Source organism: Heterocephalus glaber, unplaced genomic scaffold, assembly GCF_053883595.1.
Source record: "Heterocephalus glaber isolate CG9 unplaced genomic scaffold, H.glaber_assembly_v1.0 deba00000621, whole genome shotgun sequence".
NCBI lineage: Eukaryota > Metazoa > Chordata > Mammalia > Rodentia > Bathyergidae > Heterocephalus > Heterocephalus glaber.
Window position 1 is genome coordinate 33,781,038 of NW_028258153.1, and position 15,386 is coordinate 33,796,423.

A 15,386-nucleotide genomic window follows, 5' to 3' on the forward strand; every position below is an offset into this window, starting at 1 on the left:
ATTGTTCCTAGTTACAACTTTAGTTTTCTCAAAAAGAAAAGAAAATCTTTGCCCTTCTAATATTGTAAAATACCTTTTGAAAAGACACTTGAAGACCGATGTTGCACTAGCATCCCAATGCCCATTTTAGTCAGCATTTAACATCATATTCCTTTTAATTTTGCCTTCTAGTAATTCCTTTTGTTATTTAGTTGTTTTGACAATATTTATTTTCTCTAAGTTGTCACCTGATTTTTTAGTGTGCCTGTGTTTTTCAGTACACTTTTATTAGTTGCGTGCTCACCTGATTGTAATTGCTTTCTAATTTCTATATTAATTGTTAGAAAGTTCAGGACTTTTCAAAGTTAGCTAATTTTGTAGGTCTGCTTTTTCTTTGTAAAATATAGGGTTTTATTTTTTCTTTACCATCAGTTATTTATTTTTTTATAGTTGATTTGTAATCATTTAATCTCTTTTGACAAAATTACCTTCGCTTTTGGCTCTTTTTGCTGTTCTTTATGAACACATCTTTCCATGCAGAGCAATTTTAGACTTGCTTTATAGATTTTCAGTATTCAACAGGTGGTACTTAATAAATGTCTGTTTTCCCTAAATTACTATGTTAAATTTCTTAATTTATTGTTGAATGATGCTCACCTGAGGCTTCTGAGGACTATGAAGCAAGCTAACTACAAACCAAAAAGTAGGTGAATAGGAGAATTCCCTCAAACTGTGTTCTTTACTTTGTGGATCAAGCTTTTCTGTTTGTTAGACAGAAATTGTTATTGTCTTTAACACTTTTGTTTCTGGTGTCAGGCGGCGTGGCGGGCCCGGTCAGGTCCTCCCGCGTCCTTCCCGGTGCCCGTCCCCGCCGTCCTCGCTGCAGGCTGTGCTTCAGGGGGTGGAAACACTTTCCTAGCGTGTGGTGCCACCCTCTACCTCTACTCCTGTTTCTCTTGTATAGATTATTCCTTCAGTACTGACATCCCAGTTCTGAAAATCAGACCGCCAGGGACCAGGTATGCCCACCGAGCCTGTTCACCATCAAGTTCCTTTAACCAAAGTCCATCTTATCTCCCATATCCTTTTCATTTTCGGATCCACACACAGGATATAACTTTTGAAAACCCGTCACGCAAAGCTTTCATTTTGGTTCTTTTGAGGTCTTAGTGCTTTCATGGTTTTCTCCTGATTCTTCATCTAAGGTGAGACATTTCTAGAGATGTATCAGAAAGACACATTAGTCCACGTACAGTTGCCTTCTGTCTCACTCATCGCTGCCCTGGGTCTTCTTGTGTGGATGGAGATTGATGGTCCCCTTTCACAAGCACAGCCCACACCCCGAGAGCTCCATCGTCAGGGTTAGTGCAAATTGCGAAAGAGCCCAGCACGGAAGCCATTTTGTTTTTTTAAGATTAAAGATCCTCTCAGCTCTCACATTGAGAATTAATAGGAATAAATATTAGTCAGTGATAACAAAATTCCTATACAGAGCTGAGGGTTCCAAAACTCAATGATAGAAAATTACACTTTAAAATTGCTTTTAATCATTAAAGTGTTTTGACATATCAGAAGTAATGGCAGTGCCTGGTGTAAGATGGCACTTGGCTGTGTAAGGTACAGTCACCTCTAGGCTGCCGCAGCTGCTGTGTCAGGCCATTACTCAGTCTGTGGATTGCCCAGGCTCCCTCTGTTCTCCCTGTCAGCATGCACTGCATACTTGGCCATCAGAGGAGTAGGAGAGGAAGAAAGGACCTACTTCTGACCTTTTGGACTCTTGTTAGTTTTTCTGATGAGAAGTTTGCTGGGAAAAGACATTGCAATCATTAGCTTAAATGAATTTTTAAGAATTTCATCTCATCCATGCTTTCTCTGTCCACCATGTCCATGAATAATTGAGTGTGTTCTGTGTGGTTCCTTGAATACCTGTGACAGTGATTGATGACCCTCATTTTTTTCCTGTTATATTTTTTAAGCTCTTTTCCTAGGTTACCAGCATGAATGTAATTATTAAGGTAAAATTAGACCGAACCTGGGTTTTGAGGAGGGTGGGTGAAGGACAAGGAGAAGGAACTTTATACAGTTGTAATATTTGTCCAGTCTCTTCTCTTTGTTCTTGACATCCCTATAATTGCCTTAAATTCTTTTTAACAGTTTCACATGCTAAGTGCAGGTTATAAAAGATGAAACTGAAGAGCTTTAAAGACATAAAGGGCGTGTAACACATCTGTGATACCTGTAAATTATTTTACATGTAGGTAAATACGAGAAATTAAAGTTAAGAATTTATTGCCCACTAAAAGTCAGACAAAGTCACTTCACTAGAATTTAGTTCTTGAGCTAACCAGGCAGAGATTAAATTCCATATTTGTATTTCCTATAAAGTCACAATTTTTTTTATGCGTTTCTTTGGTTGAGCTTAGTGTTGGATACTTTATCTTAGCAAGTATAAGACAGTGAAGTTAGAGTATGAATATTGCAGCCATTTCTGCAGTCAAGGGTTCTACCAGCCACCACCTCTCTGACCTTTAAATCTGTGACAGTCTGTACAGTGGAGTACTGGTAGAAATACCTGTGTCTTTCAAGTGTTAAGACGTGGAAGTAAGATGAAACATGTAAAAATACATGTAAAAAGAAGGCAGTGTCTGCTACATATTAAGTTCCCGTAAATGTTAACATACTATTATTGGTATAATTAACATGGAGGAAAGAATAACAACATACACCGTAAGTTTTAAAAAATTTTCAAGGGCCGGGGATATAGCTCAGTGGCACCCCTGCCTGCTCGGCAAGTGCAAGGTCCTGAGTTAAATCTCCAGTACTGAAAAGAAAATTTTTCAAAGGAAGCCAAATCTACATGCAGAAGAAATTTTATTCACGTTGTCTATGTAGTTTTTAATATTTTTTTCTGTTAAATTAGTAGTAGGTCTCGTTACTGAAACTAATTATCTTGAAACTGTAAACATCATTTTTTAAATCTATGAAACATGCTGTTGTCTGTCTACCAGTGTTCAGGCTGGTCTAATCAATATGTATTTCTGTACAGTGTAGCTTTACTCCATTCCTCTGGTCAGCAGACTGGCAGGGGAGCACTAGCTCTAACCAGGGTGTTTCCTAAATTCAGCTGCAGATGGCAGTTTGCCAGGACAGCAGTCAGTAGAGGGTTGTACTGCTGGACATGACCAGTAGCAGCTAGTAGCCAAGAGCTGCCTGAATCCTGTTGCATGTGCATCTACAGATGGGTGGCAAGTGTTCTGTGCAGATGTTCAGATGAGGCAGGCGTCTCTAGAACATCAACACCTCTGTCATTTCTCTCCCTAATCCTTGACCACATTCTCCGTTCTCTGGCATAGGGCAGAGAGGGCCACAGAGGTCCTGGGCTGGAAGCTGTGGGGTCTCACCTGGTGAGAAGGGATTCACGGTTACCATTCTGAAAAGTGAGGGGACCAGTGTCCTAGGGTGGCTGTGTTTACTCACGGGCACCCCTTCTGCGTGGCCACTCTCCAACAGGACCAGCTCCCTCTTTCTGCCTTGAGGATTCTCCTTCCTATCTGCAGCTCAGAGACAGGACTGCTGAGGTCTAAATAAACCAAGTACATTGTCTTCATTTTGTTCAGTTGGGCCCTCTCTTTCTTCACGGTGTACATAAATGTAAAACTATCTGATTCCATCAGTCCAGCCCCATCTGCTTCCTAGCAACTGCACAGGGAAAGGAGCCAGTGGTGCACGATAGTAGCAGGAGGTATAGATAAACAACTTTTCTAAATTTTTGAACAAACTCGTCTGGGTGCTAGAAGTTTAATTGCCTTGACTTAAGTGTTTGATAAGATTGGAAAACAATGTTAGCTGATATTGGGAAACGTTGACACAAACTGCACAAAATAGCAGCTAGTCATAAATTCATTAGCATTTGGCACTGGGATGATCTTTTCTCTGCAAAGCCATTTTACCGGCCACATGTAGGGATTACTTAGATTGATGTCCCATAAAGTTTGGATTCTTGAGAAACCACTGAGGTGGGAAGACAGAAAGCACAGCAGAATTAAAACTTCATCCTGGATAATCCACAAACTAGGTCCTCACACACAGTTGATCAGGAGTTGACTGTACTTGTGTCTTGCCCTGCCCATCACATGAGAAAGGAGAGGGCTCTGGATAGAGGGGGCAGCAGCGCCGAGCACTGAGAAGGTAGAGTTGTGCCGGTCCTAGTAGTGTGCACTGTTAAGTACAGTGTTTCTGTAGTTGTGTTTTTTCATTTATAAGCTATTTGTGTCTCCTAAAACATTCTGACAATTTCATTAATAAGGTACTGTCTGAACTATTAACACAATAAAGTACAGATTTATTTCAGAATGAAATTATACCAAGTAATTTTTAAATAAATTACCTGAAAAATCAAAACTCTTTAGAGTTTTCCCCATTTTCCACTCTGAAGTGTTGAGTGGTGTTTCATGAAGGGATTGCAGGCGCTGAGGTGCTAAGGAGACTACACATTATTGGGACCAGTGATATTACATCCCGCCTTAAGTATATATAGTACAGTGATTTACAGATGCCAAACAAAGATATTTCAGTACGTTCATAAAACATGCTCTTAAATTTAAATGTGTTGAATAGCATAAAAAGTATTTTTGTTTAGATAAGGCCAGTGCTAGGTCAAGCTGAGGTGATAGTAAGAGTTAGTGGTGCTCTTTTATTGAGGAATGTTAACTTGGAGATTTTAGGGGGACAGTGGTAGAATTAAATACTGTAGTACTCGTATTCCATAGAAATTACTCTTTTCAATTTAAAGATCGAGAACCTTGACCCCCGAGGAATTCAGCTCTCAGCTCTCTTCATGAGCGGAGTAGACATGGCATTGTTTGCCAATGATGCGTGTGGACAGCCCATCCCCTGGGAACACTGTTGTCCTTGGATGTATTTTGATGGGAAGCTCTTCCAGTCCAAACTCCTCAAAGCTAGTCGGGAAAAGACCCCACTCATCGACCTCTGTGATGGTCAGGTATGTAGAGCGGTGGGCTGGCCCACCTCTGACTATACTGAAATAGAGCTCATGGGCTTAACTCTGTCTAGTGCTCATCTTGAAATTTGTGAGAGGGCCCAGCCTGGCATAACTGAATGTAGTCTAAGGGCCCCGGTGAGCCACACTCCTGACAAACCATTGATTCTCACTGTTCTAAAATTATCCTTAAACATTGGGTTAGGATGAACCATTCCTCTCAGTAAAGGGTTAGGTGCCTTCCGGTTCTGCTCCCACATTTTCCTGTAGTCAGCACAGAACGTTGTTCTGTGTGGATTTCTACTCACAGATCCCTCATTTAATGTATCTTGCTCATTTGTGAGCATTGAGTTTACTTGCCAAAAGCACAGAACTCCTGCCGAAGGAATCTTCTCCACAAGGCAAATCCTTGCGTTGGGTGTGCTTACAGACGCAGGGCAGCATTTCAATGTGAACAGCAAAATCACCAACAACAGGGATATCTGTTTGCAGGGTGAACTGAAACAGGCAGGCTGACGTTGTCTAGTTTGTGTGTTATCCCCTCCCGTGCTCTGCCCAGGTCTACAAATGGCCAGGAAAGTGCCCTGAGTATTGTTTTGGAGGTTACAATGAGTTCCAGCAAGTAAGAGAGTATGCAGATATAGAACTTCTACAGTGACTGATATCTTAACAGTGTTCATTCACACTGAATGACTGTTTCACCTGCCGTCTTCTTTTTAGGCTGAGCAGGCTGCCAAGGTAGAGAAGATGCGGCAGAGTGTCCTGGAGGGGCTCAACTTCTCCAGGCAGAACCACCCTCTCCCCTTCCCACCACCTCCTGCTCTGCCTTTCTACCCCGCTTCTGTGTACCCTCGGCACTTCGGGCCCGTCCCACCCTCTCAGGGTAGGGGCAGAGGCTTTGCAGGTGAGTCGTGTGACAGGCCTCGTTGAGGTGGGAGCAGTGTGTGCAGTCCTCCTAGCAGAACCAGGAGCCATAGCTTGCTGTGCTGAGACCATGTAGTTGTGGGTCTGTGGAATGTCACAGTGGTTCTTCACATTAGCAGGGAGTTAGCTAGATCTTGGAGGAGATTGATGAGAGGAGAAAGGGAGCCACCAACACCGATGCAGAGGCCACATTGTAAAATCTGTCAATACAGCTGACAACTCTGCTCCTTTTTAAGATTTTTTTTTTCTCATGTGGGAAAATAAATCAAGCCAGACCAGAGAGAACTGTCTTCTAGTACACATCTCCCAGGGCTCACTTGAGCCCTAAGCCAGTTCCCTGCTCAATATCCTGCTGCAGGGAGGGTGGCCTATCGTGCTGGCCCCTGGGGACAATGGGTGCAGGACAGTGAGGTGGCAAGAAGGGCCAGGAGACCCCTCCCCATCAGCTGATGGAGATGGGGTCGCTCTGCCTGGTCCCATGCCTAGCAGGGCCCCCAAAACCCCATCCCTCATGCTTCTCCCCTGTCTCTCTCTGCCCTGGGTCCCACAGGAGTCTGTGGCTTTGGAGGCCCCTATGGGGAAACGGTAGCAACAGGCCCTTACCGTGCCTTCCGGGTGGCAGCAGCATCGGGACACTGCGGAGCCTTCTCAGGCAGTGACAGCAGCAGGACTAGCAAGTCCCAGGGCGGTAATTATACCCACACCCCTCCCAGAGCTTCTGCCTGCAGCACTTCCTCCGCTCCAGCACCTGATGTCTTCTTTCATCAACTGTCCTTCCAAGTTGCCTCTAGCACAGCGTCTTCCTTGTGGGCCCCTGACTCCGCAGCTCTGCCTTTGGCTGTCTCAAAGACTCTGTGGTGGCTGTCTCTCCCTTCAGATAGAGCACTGAGTGTCCACCTAAAGCAGAGTCCTCTGTGCACCTAGATGACCCGACCACACCTTGTGCTCCTTGGCTGAGCTGCTGACTTGCTCAGTGTCACCTCTCCCAAGCAGCTCTCTTTTAGTAAAGGTGCTCAGCTTTGTGTAGAAGGTGCTAATGGGTACAGAACTCCTGACATAAAAAGTTTGTTGTAGTTTGTTTTGGTGGTGCACACCTATAATCCCAACACTCTGAAGGCTGAGGCAGGAGGATCGCTAGGAGTTCAAGGCCAGTCTGAACTATGTAATGAGACACTGTCTCAAATTTTAAAAATTTGTAAAAAAGAAAATAAAGCCTTAAATTTCCATTGTTTCTCTTTTCATTTTCACTTGTGTTAGTCTTGCTAGGGAGAAAAAAGTCTTGACAGTAGCTTTGGAAGTAGTGTCTTGTGATGCTATTGTCATTTGAATCCTGTGACTTGCAGCTCTGTTCTCATCCCACATTTGGGAACTGCAGGTTTAAATTTGGCCAGCAAATCACATTGCTGGACTCTCTTTGAAGAGAGTTTGGAGTAATGCTTAGACAAGAAATCCCTTCTCTCCAGTGTTTCCAGCTCAGTTACCTGGGCACTTAGGGAGGCCAGCAGGGGGATTGAGGTACAGAAGGAAGACAGCAGGTGTGACTTTGGGTCAGCCCATCTGGAGCCACTGGGGAACCTTCCTTCCCCCTGTCACCCAGCCTCCAGCAGGGCTTTGTACTCCACAGCTGCACCTTCCGCAGCTTACAGCCCTGTATCTTCTGCTGCTTAATGTTCCTTGGGAGCCTGGACACTGACGCTGGCCTGTGGTTGAGAAGAGACAGAAGAGAATTGCCACTCCGGATGGTGCAGGGTAAGGAGAGCACCAGGAGCTGGCTTTCCTGCCCATGTGTCAGAAGCTCAGACCTGTGCTTTCCTGTCTGGTAGCCACACACCATCACGCACTGCAGTAGTGACCAGGAAATAAAAATGCATGCCAGAGTTGAAACACAGAAAACAGATGTAAAGCAGCTCATTAATTTTATCTTGATTACATGTTCAAATAGTATTATTTGGAATGTATTGGGTAAAATACGTTGTTGAGCTTATTTCACCTGTTTCTCTGTACTTTTATCATATGGCTGCTAGAACACCTAAGGGCTGTTGTAGATTGCTGGCCAGGGTTCATGCAGCCCCTGGGATGGTTGCAGGCCCTGACACCACAATGGTGGAGAGTTTATGATCATCCATGCCAGCAGCAGCAGACAAGATGCTCAGGGCCTTGTTTTGTTTTATCAGAAGTTTTGCTTTTGGTTAGTAATTTGAGGCTTTTCTTAGTTAGGAAAACTAAAATATGCAAGCTAACCATAACAGAGAAGTTGGTGAATACGATGAATTCTAAGATTCTGCTGAAGGAAATTCAAATATAACAATACAACAAGAGCTGTAGACTCAATATATTATTTTCTATAATGTTTGGCCAAGGAAATAAATTCGGAAATACTTACCTACAGAGAAAAACACCCTTAGTGTACAGTTTCATCTGTATTGTTGAAGGTGTACCAGGTGCATCAGTGGTGATTCTTGAATCTGTCTCTAAAACACTTTGTGGCTTTGAGGTTAGAGCCTAAGTCAGTTGGTGCAGGTTCCCGGACAGGAATTTAAAATCAAGCACTGTGCACAGAAACTCCACAAAATTTTAAAAAATAGGAATAAAGGGCTTCTTACTAAACAGAAACCCACACTGCAAAGAAGTTGCTTGCTTGTTTCTCTGTATTGGTTTTAATGCTGTGATTGTAAAGATTTTGTCTTCATTTTTTTTTTTTTTTTCTGTGCAGGAGTCCAACCTATACCTTCTCAGGGAGGGAAACTAGAAATTGCTGGCACTGTGGTTGGCCACTGGGCTGGAAGCAGGCGGGGCCGTGGGGGCCGAGGGCCCTTCCCGCTGCAGGTGGTCTCTGTGGGAGGGCCAGCAAGAGGGTAAGTGCCTCCAACTTGCTTGTTGTTCGTTTGAGCTTAACAGGAATGTTTTTATTTTATTAGATACGTTCCTCTTTAGTATTAATTTTAAGTACTTGGGGATTAAACCCAAGCAGCTCTGAGCTACATCCCCAGCCTTTCTGATTTTTACTTTGAGACAGGATCTCACTAAGTTGCCTCAGCCAACCTCAAACTTGGGGTCCTCTTGCCTCAGTGTCCTGAGTAGCTGGGATTGCAGATGTTCACCACTCCTTCCAGCTTTGACATTGTTCTTCATGGTTACACAGGATCCCATTATACAGCATTACATAACTATTTAATTAGCTGTTATTAAATAATTAACCACACATTATTCAATTAATCTTTTGTCTTTTAAAAAAAAATTTTCAAATCAAATGCCTTGGGTATGAACCAAGCAAGTAAGATTGATTCTTTGGAATAAGGCTTTGGCATGACCAAATGTAATGCCTCAGGGCATAAGATTAGATGCCTTTAAATCTGCTTGGGGATTATTTTTTTAATGTGGTCTGTGACAGATTGAAGTCTGTTTGCTCTTGTGCTTTTTTACTCACTTAGGCGTCCAAGGGGAGTTATTTCCACCCCTGTGATTCGAACGTTTGGAAGAGGTGGAAGGTACTATGGCAGAGGTTACAAGAGCCAGGGAATGATCCAGGTAATGACCCTACCATGTTCTCTGTCACTCCCTGCCTGTGTCTCCTTTCTGAGCCAGGTTTCAAGTGTCTGTGTTGAGACTGAGGAATGTGACCATGTTTTCTGGCAATCAAGCCTCTCACCTGGTATCTGGCACATAGGTGCTTGCCAGATGTGAATCCCCTCATGCCCTAGTCATTCCCTGTCATTTGAGATCCTCTTCAGGGTGGCATTGTCCTTTGCTGTGCCCCCTGTGGTCTTTGGCAGCTTCTTTTCTGGTGAGATATGAGAACCCAGGCTTCCCAGGACACCACAGTGCCCAGATGGACCCAGAATATCCACATCTGTGAGTTTATTGGTTTCTTAGAGAGAAATGGCATTTCAAGACCAGAGCCTTGGCACTAAAGGATTTTCACTTTCGTAGGATTGGTCACAGTTCCTGATGTTTTCCTGTTTTGTTTGTTCACCAATAAACACCTACACAACATGCAGGGTTTTTTATTTCATTTTGCTTTTTTAAAGAGAAGTTCCTCATGAATTCTTGCTGTTGTTTCTAGTTCAAACTGAAGACTGCTGGTCTCTTATTTTGCCTCCTCTCCAAGAAAGGTCCACATGTCGTCCTTCCTTTTGGACCAAGTCCTTGTTTGGAGGCTTTTCTTCTGGACAGCAGTAGGGACGGAAAGTACATGCACACCTGCACCCGCACCCCATAAATGTGTATGTGCTCCCTGCCCTTAATGAAATACTTCATGAATCTATATTGAATTTTCCCATTCTGATTTAGGACTTAGGAATTTTATTCCACCTCTACTATAACATCTCAGTGTCCTTTCTTCCATCTTGAGAATCTTGGTTCTTAGGAAACCTAGGGTTGACTAAATTAGAATATCCCATATGAGTCTTCACTTTATCCCATATTGCACGCACACACAGGCTCAGAATACCTGTTCATACTGTCGTCACCATCATCATTCACTGAACAGCTAAAAGAAAATGTATGTAAGCTAGGTGCGCTGGCACACCTATGGTCTCAGCTACTAGGAAGCTGAAGGAGGAGGCTCTCTTAAACCCAGTTCAACATAGTAAGATACCATCTCTTCCAAAGAACTGAGAAGAAAAAAAAAAGAAAATGTTTGTATATGCCCTTATATTCTCCCCAACTCTCCTTCATTTTTAGGAAATAGCTGTACTGCTCTTACCTGTGTTGTCTGGGCAAGTGACCAGGACCTACTATACTTTTGCCTCATTTGTCGCAGTTTTACAAATAGCTTTGTGTCCTGTGTACCCGCAGGACCCAGTCTGTATGTCTGTCCTGGTCTCTGAAACCCTTTCCTCAGTGGCTTCTGCAGGAAGGGCTCCTGGAAGCAAACAGAATTCTGTGTACCGTGTCTCCTCAGTTTCCTTACTTGGTTTTCTTTGTGCATAAAGCTTCCCTTTGAAGTCCCTGGTGAATCTGACCTAAGTACCTAGGTGAGTTTGGGCTTTCTGTGAAAGTTGAGCACCTTTCTTCAAATGCACTGCAGGGTTGTTTGTTCTGGATTGCAGTGCATGGTACAATAGGCACTCTTCCATGTGCAATTTCAAATCCTTCTCTGTTTCAGAATTTTCTTGAGGTAGCACTGTTTGGGCTTGTTCACTTTCCTTGCTTTTGCTTTCATCCTTCTGCTGGTTTGTCTGTGCCACTACTTCAATATTTGGTAGATTCTTGATCTCTTTTTATCCTTCATTTTTTACATATATATATATATATATATAAAACTCACAGATGTACAATTCAGTTGTTTAAAGTGTACAATTCAACAGTTTGCTTTTGTAAAGATTAATTTTTAGAGCAATGGGCCAGGGATTTAGCTCAGTGGTTCTGGCGCCTGCCTCGAAAGCACAAGGTCCCGAGTTCGAACTCCGGTACCAAAAAAAAAAATTTTAGAGCAGTTTTAGGTTCACAGCAAAAGAAAAGTAGAGATTTCCCAAATACCCCTGCCTCCCGCACCATCCCCTCCATCCCTATCAGAGTGTTGTATGTCACCCACAGCCCTGAGCTTACATGGGGCCTCATTCTTGGTGATGTGTGTTCCACAGGGTTGGGCATGTGCATAATGAGACATATCTGCCGTGATGATATCATACAGAGTCTTTTCACTGGCCTAAAAGTCCCCTGTGCTCTCCCTGTTTGTTTGTCTTTCTCTCCTAAAATCCCTGGCAACCACTCATCTTTTTACTGTCTCTACAGGTTTGACTTTTCCAGAATGTCAGGTAGAGGGAATCACACAGTATGTTGTCTTTTGTCTTTACAGACTGTCTTCTTTTGTTTAGCAATATATATTTCAAGTTCCTCCATATCTTCTGTGGATAGATTAAAAACTCATTTCCTCTTAGCTGAATAATAAATTGGATATGCCAGAGTTAGTTCCATTCATCTACTGAAGGACATCTTGATAGCTTACAGTTTGGGTAGTATCATTTTCCCATCAAGTTGCTTGTAATTCTGTGGCCTTTAGTCTGTTCTGAAGGTTAAGCAGTTCTCACTGCTAATTTCAGAACATTCCCACCACAAAAAGCCTTGGGCCAGGAATGTAGCTCAGTGGTGCCGTGTCTGCCTGGTAAGCGCAAGGTCCTGAGTTTGATTTCTGGTACCCTCCCCCCAAAAAAACGAGAGCCTCTCTACCCATTACTAGTTGCACCCTAATCCTCTCATCACCTCTTCCCCATCCCAACTATTTTGTGTCTCTAGATTTGACTGTTCTGTACATTTCATACACATGTATACGTTGCACCAGGTATCAGAATTTCATTCCTTTTTATTGTGGAGTCATGTTCCATTGCACATATATTTGCTTCTCTGTTGATGGGCTTTGGAGTTGTTTCCACTCTTCGGCTGTGTTGAATAATGTAGCCCTGATTATCCAGCTAGATGTTTTTCTTGTGGACATGTGTTTTCAGTTCCCTCAGACATGTAGCAAGGAGTAGAGTTGTCTGGTTGTATGGTCACTCTGTGTGACACTTTGAGAAGCTGCCAGGGTGTTGTGGGTGCAACACTTTACATTCCTGCTGGCACTGATTGAGGGCTCTGATAACTCCACATCCTTGCCAGATACTTAACATGTTTTCTGTCTTTTTCATTATTGCCGTCAGTGAGTCTGAAGTGGTATTTTATTGTGGTTTTGATTTTAATTTGCATTTCCCTATCTTCATTTCCTTCTGATACAAATTTTTTTTTCTTTTTCTCCTTCAGGTTTTATGGTGTTTCTTCTAATTTAGACTTCATTTCTGGAATCCTATTTTGTCTTTTGACTTCTTGAAGGTTTTTACAACTTCATTTCCCAGTTTTTTGAGTAGGATGATGTTCTTTTTTTGTGTAGTCTATCATTTTCTTTGCCTATTTTGAACTCAGAGGAGGCACTCGGTCTCTTTTTCATGGGTAGGTCTTTCTCAAGTGTTTATGGGGATGTGGTTCCATCCATTCTCTCTCATTTCTGATGGTGCTGTGTGATTCCATTGTGGTACTTTCTCTTGCACACTCTTAGGTAAGGTTAATTTTTGCACACCTTGAGAAAGAAGATGTGAGCAGCCATGCTACCCTGCTCTTTTCCTCTTACGTTAAAAGTACAGTGGTTGGGCTGGGGATTTAGCTCAGTGGTTCCACTGCCTGCTTTGTAAGCGCAAGGTCCTGAGTTCAATCCCCAGTACAAAAAAAAAAAAGTACAATGGTTGCTTCCTGCAGGTTTCTGGGCCTTCTCTTTCCTTGCCTTTGCTGTTCCTGTCCATTCATTCTATTTTTAATCTGCTGCCAATACTTGTCTCAGTGCAGAGTCCTGTCCTGCTGGGTCATTTTTCAGAAGAGGTTCTGACAGGCGAAGGAAGCCACATGGCTCACTGGTGGGGTTGTCAGTGGTGACAGAGGGAGCTGCCTCATGGTGGTGGAGGCTCACAGAAGCTGGTGTAGAGTGGTGCTTTGCTGTCTTTTTCTGTACACAAGAAGGCCTGCCATTCTTCTCAGTGTCCTGCATCTTCTGTGAACACCCCTGCCTTGTCATCTGGGGAGTCACCACACCTGTCTCCCAGGTTCCTGCAGCAGGCACCCAGGAAGTAGCTACCATGACCCTACAGTGGGTATTGGTTTATTGCCGAAGGTGAACTGTCTGAGAGGGAGACCACCGGGATTTAAAAGGGTGTGAGGGAGGTTAAAATCCTCAGTATTTGTTTTCTTTCCTTCATGGTCTTACTGTATTTTTACATTAATTTTTAGCTTAAGCTAGAGATGTGGCTTAGTGGTAGAATGCTTGCCTAGCATGCACAAGGCCCTGGGTTCAATCTTCAGAACTGCAAAAATAAAGCAAATTTTCTCAAGGCTCCACAAAAATAACCATAGCATTGACTTGAGATCCAGTGTATTTCTGAACACTATGGTTGGGATCTGTAGTGAGACTAGAGAACCCTTGCTTGCTGGTGAAGGTTACAAACACACTCCCTCTCCTGCATAGAGCAAGTGGACTCTGTCCTTAACAAGGCAAATAGCTCCTTACTCTAAAAAGGAGGACTTGAAGATGCTAGAGGGCACCACCATCTCACGTTGGAAAGGGCACTGGGCAAGGAGCTGGGTGGTCCTTGAAGGAGAAGCCATCTGATGTCCTTCAGCTCTTATTCCATATATGCTGGTGGTTCTGGACCTTGCCGACTAGCCACAAAGGACATTGCACATATTGCCGATTGTTGTCACAGTTTGGTGCCAGTGCTACTGGCTTCTGATGGATAGAGGCCAGAGGCATTGCTGAATACTCTGCAGCACCCAGGATGGGCCCATGGCAGAGGATTGCCAGGGCCACAATCTCACATGCCAAAGTGGAAGACCCTGGTCTGTGATAAAAGCAACTGAGTATCTTACTGTCTTCCCTGTCCTCAAAGAGAGCCTGTCTTTTGAAAATGTGTTATGTCAGGCTTAAAGTTCATTTTTTCCAGAGAATTATTTTTAAACCCATTAAGAAGAATAGGGAGACCATGCAGAAGAGAGGCCTTTCACAAACCCATGTGCAGATCCTGTTTCTTGTTGAGGTTGGTTCGCGGTGACTTTGTTTCCGTGGTTGAGATGTGGTATATGTGCTGCTGCATGTACCAGGCTGATGTGGGAGACCCTGTTCATTTCAGAGAGTGCAGGAGGACAGTTTTGAGTTGCAGAGGAGACTCACTGGGGAGTACTTGTTAATTTATATGATTAGATGTTGTAGAAAGGATTAGCTACGCTCTTGAAGCAGGATCCTTTCTCATCTGCAGGACAGTAACTACAGAGAATTTAAGGGAAGGGGCCACAGGAGGAACTGAGACAGGAGAAGCTTTACCAGGTCGCCATCATTCAGTCACTTTCTGCTTTTTTTTTTTATAAATATTATTTTATTGGTACATTTTAAGTATACAATATACGGACATTTATTATTGGTAATTTGCATCTTTACATAGTCTCTCCTGGTTCTTATTTTTCCCCGTCCCCTGCCCTCCCTTCAACCCCTTCATCCCTCCCTATTTACAAAGACTTTGTTTCCATTTTTTTCATTTTCTCATATTAATTCCATTCCCTTCTTTCCTTTCCCCTACCCCTCCCACTTCCCCTTCCCCTTTTCCCCTTTTCTTCTGATTTCACATTATCTATTATACCTTTTAGTCCTTATTTATACTTTCAATTTTTCACACTACAGAAGCTGTTTGGTATTTACACATGTGTGCCCTATCTATTTCACTTAAGAGTATCACCTCAATGTGCATCCATTTAGCTATAAATGTCTGTAATTTCTCATTTTTTATGGCTGAGTAGTACTCCATTTTATTTAAAAAATCATATTTTCTTTATCCAGTCTCCAGTTGATGGGCAGTTGGGCTACTTCCAAGTTTTAGCTATTACAAATTGTGCTGCTATGAACATAGGTGCACATATATCACTGTGGTATGATTCTTTTAATTCTTTGGGGAAGGTCCCCAGCAGGGGAATA

The 15,386-nt window shown here is 43.1% G+C and overlaps 1 protein-coding gene across 3 annotated transcripts in view; it reads left to right on the plus strand.

Annotated features, from left to right (window-relative positions):
• Fam120a (family with sequence similarity 120 member A) overlaps positions 1 to 15,386 on the plus strand; it is a 102,303-nt gene that overhangs the window by 79,923 nt on the left and 6,994 nt on the right. For 2 of the 3 annotated variants that reach the window (XM_087205943.1, XM_004870062.4), the window contains exons 13-17: positions 4,772 to 4,981; positions 5,699 to 5,882; positions 6,453 to 6,590; positions 8,616 to 8,757; positions 9,334 to 9,430. In XM_087205943.1, coding sequence (XP_087062069.1) covers positions 4,772 to 4,981; positions 5,699 to 5,882; positions 6,453 to 6,590; positions 8,616 to 8,757; positions 9,334 to 9,430 — 771 coding nt within the window. Of the gene's footprint in view, positions 1 to 943; positions 1,432 to 4,771; positions 4,982 to 5,698; positions 5,883 to 6,452; positions 6,591 to 8,615; positions 8,758 to 9,333; positions 9,431 to 15,386 lie in introns of those variants that run through there. The other variant, XM_087205944.1, reaches the window with a different exon arrangement.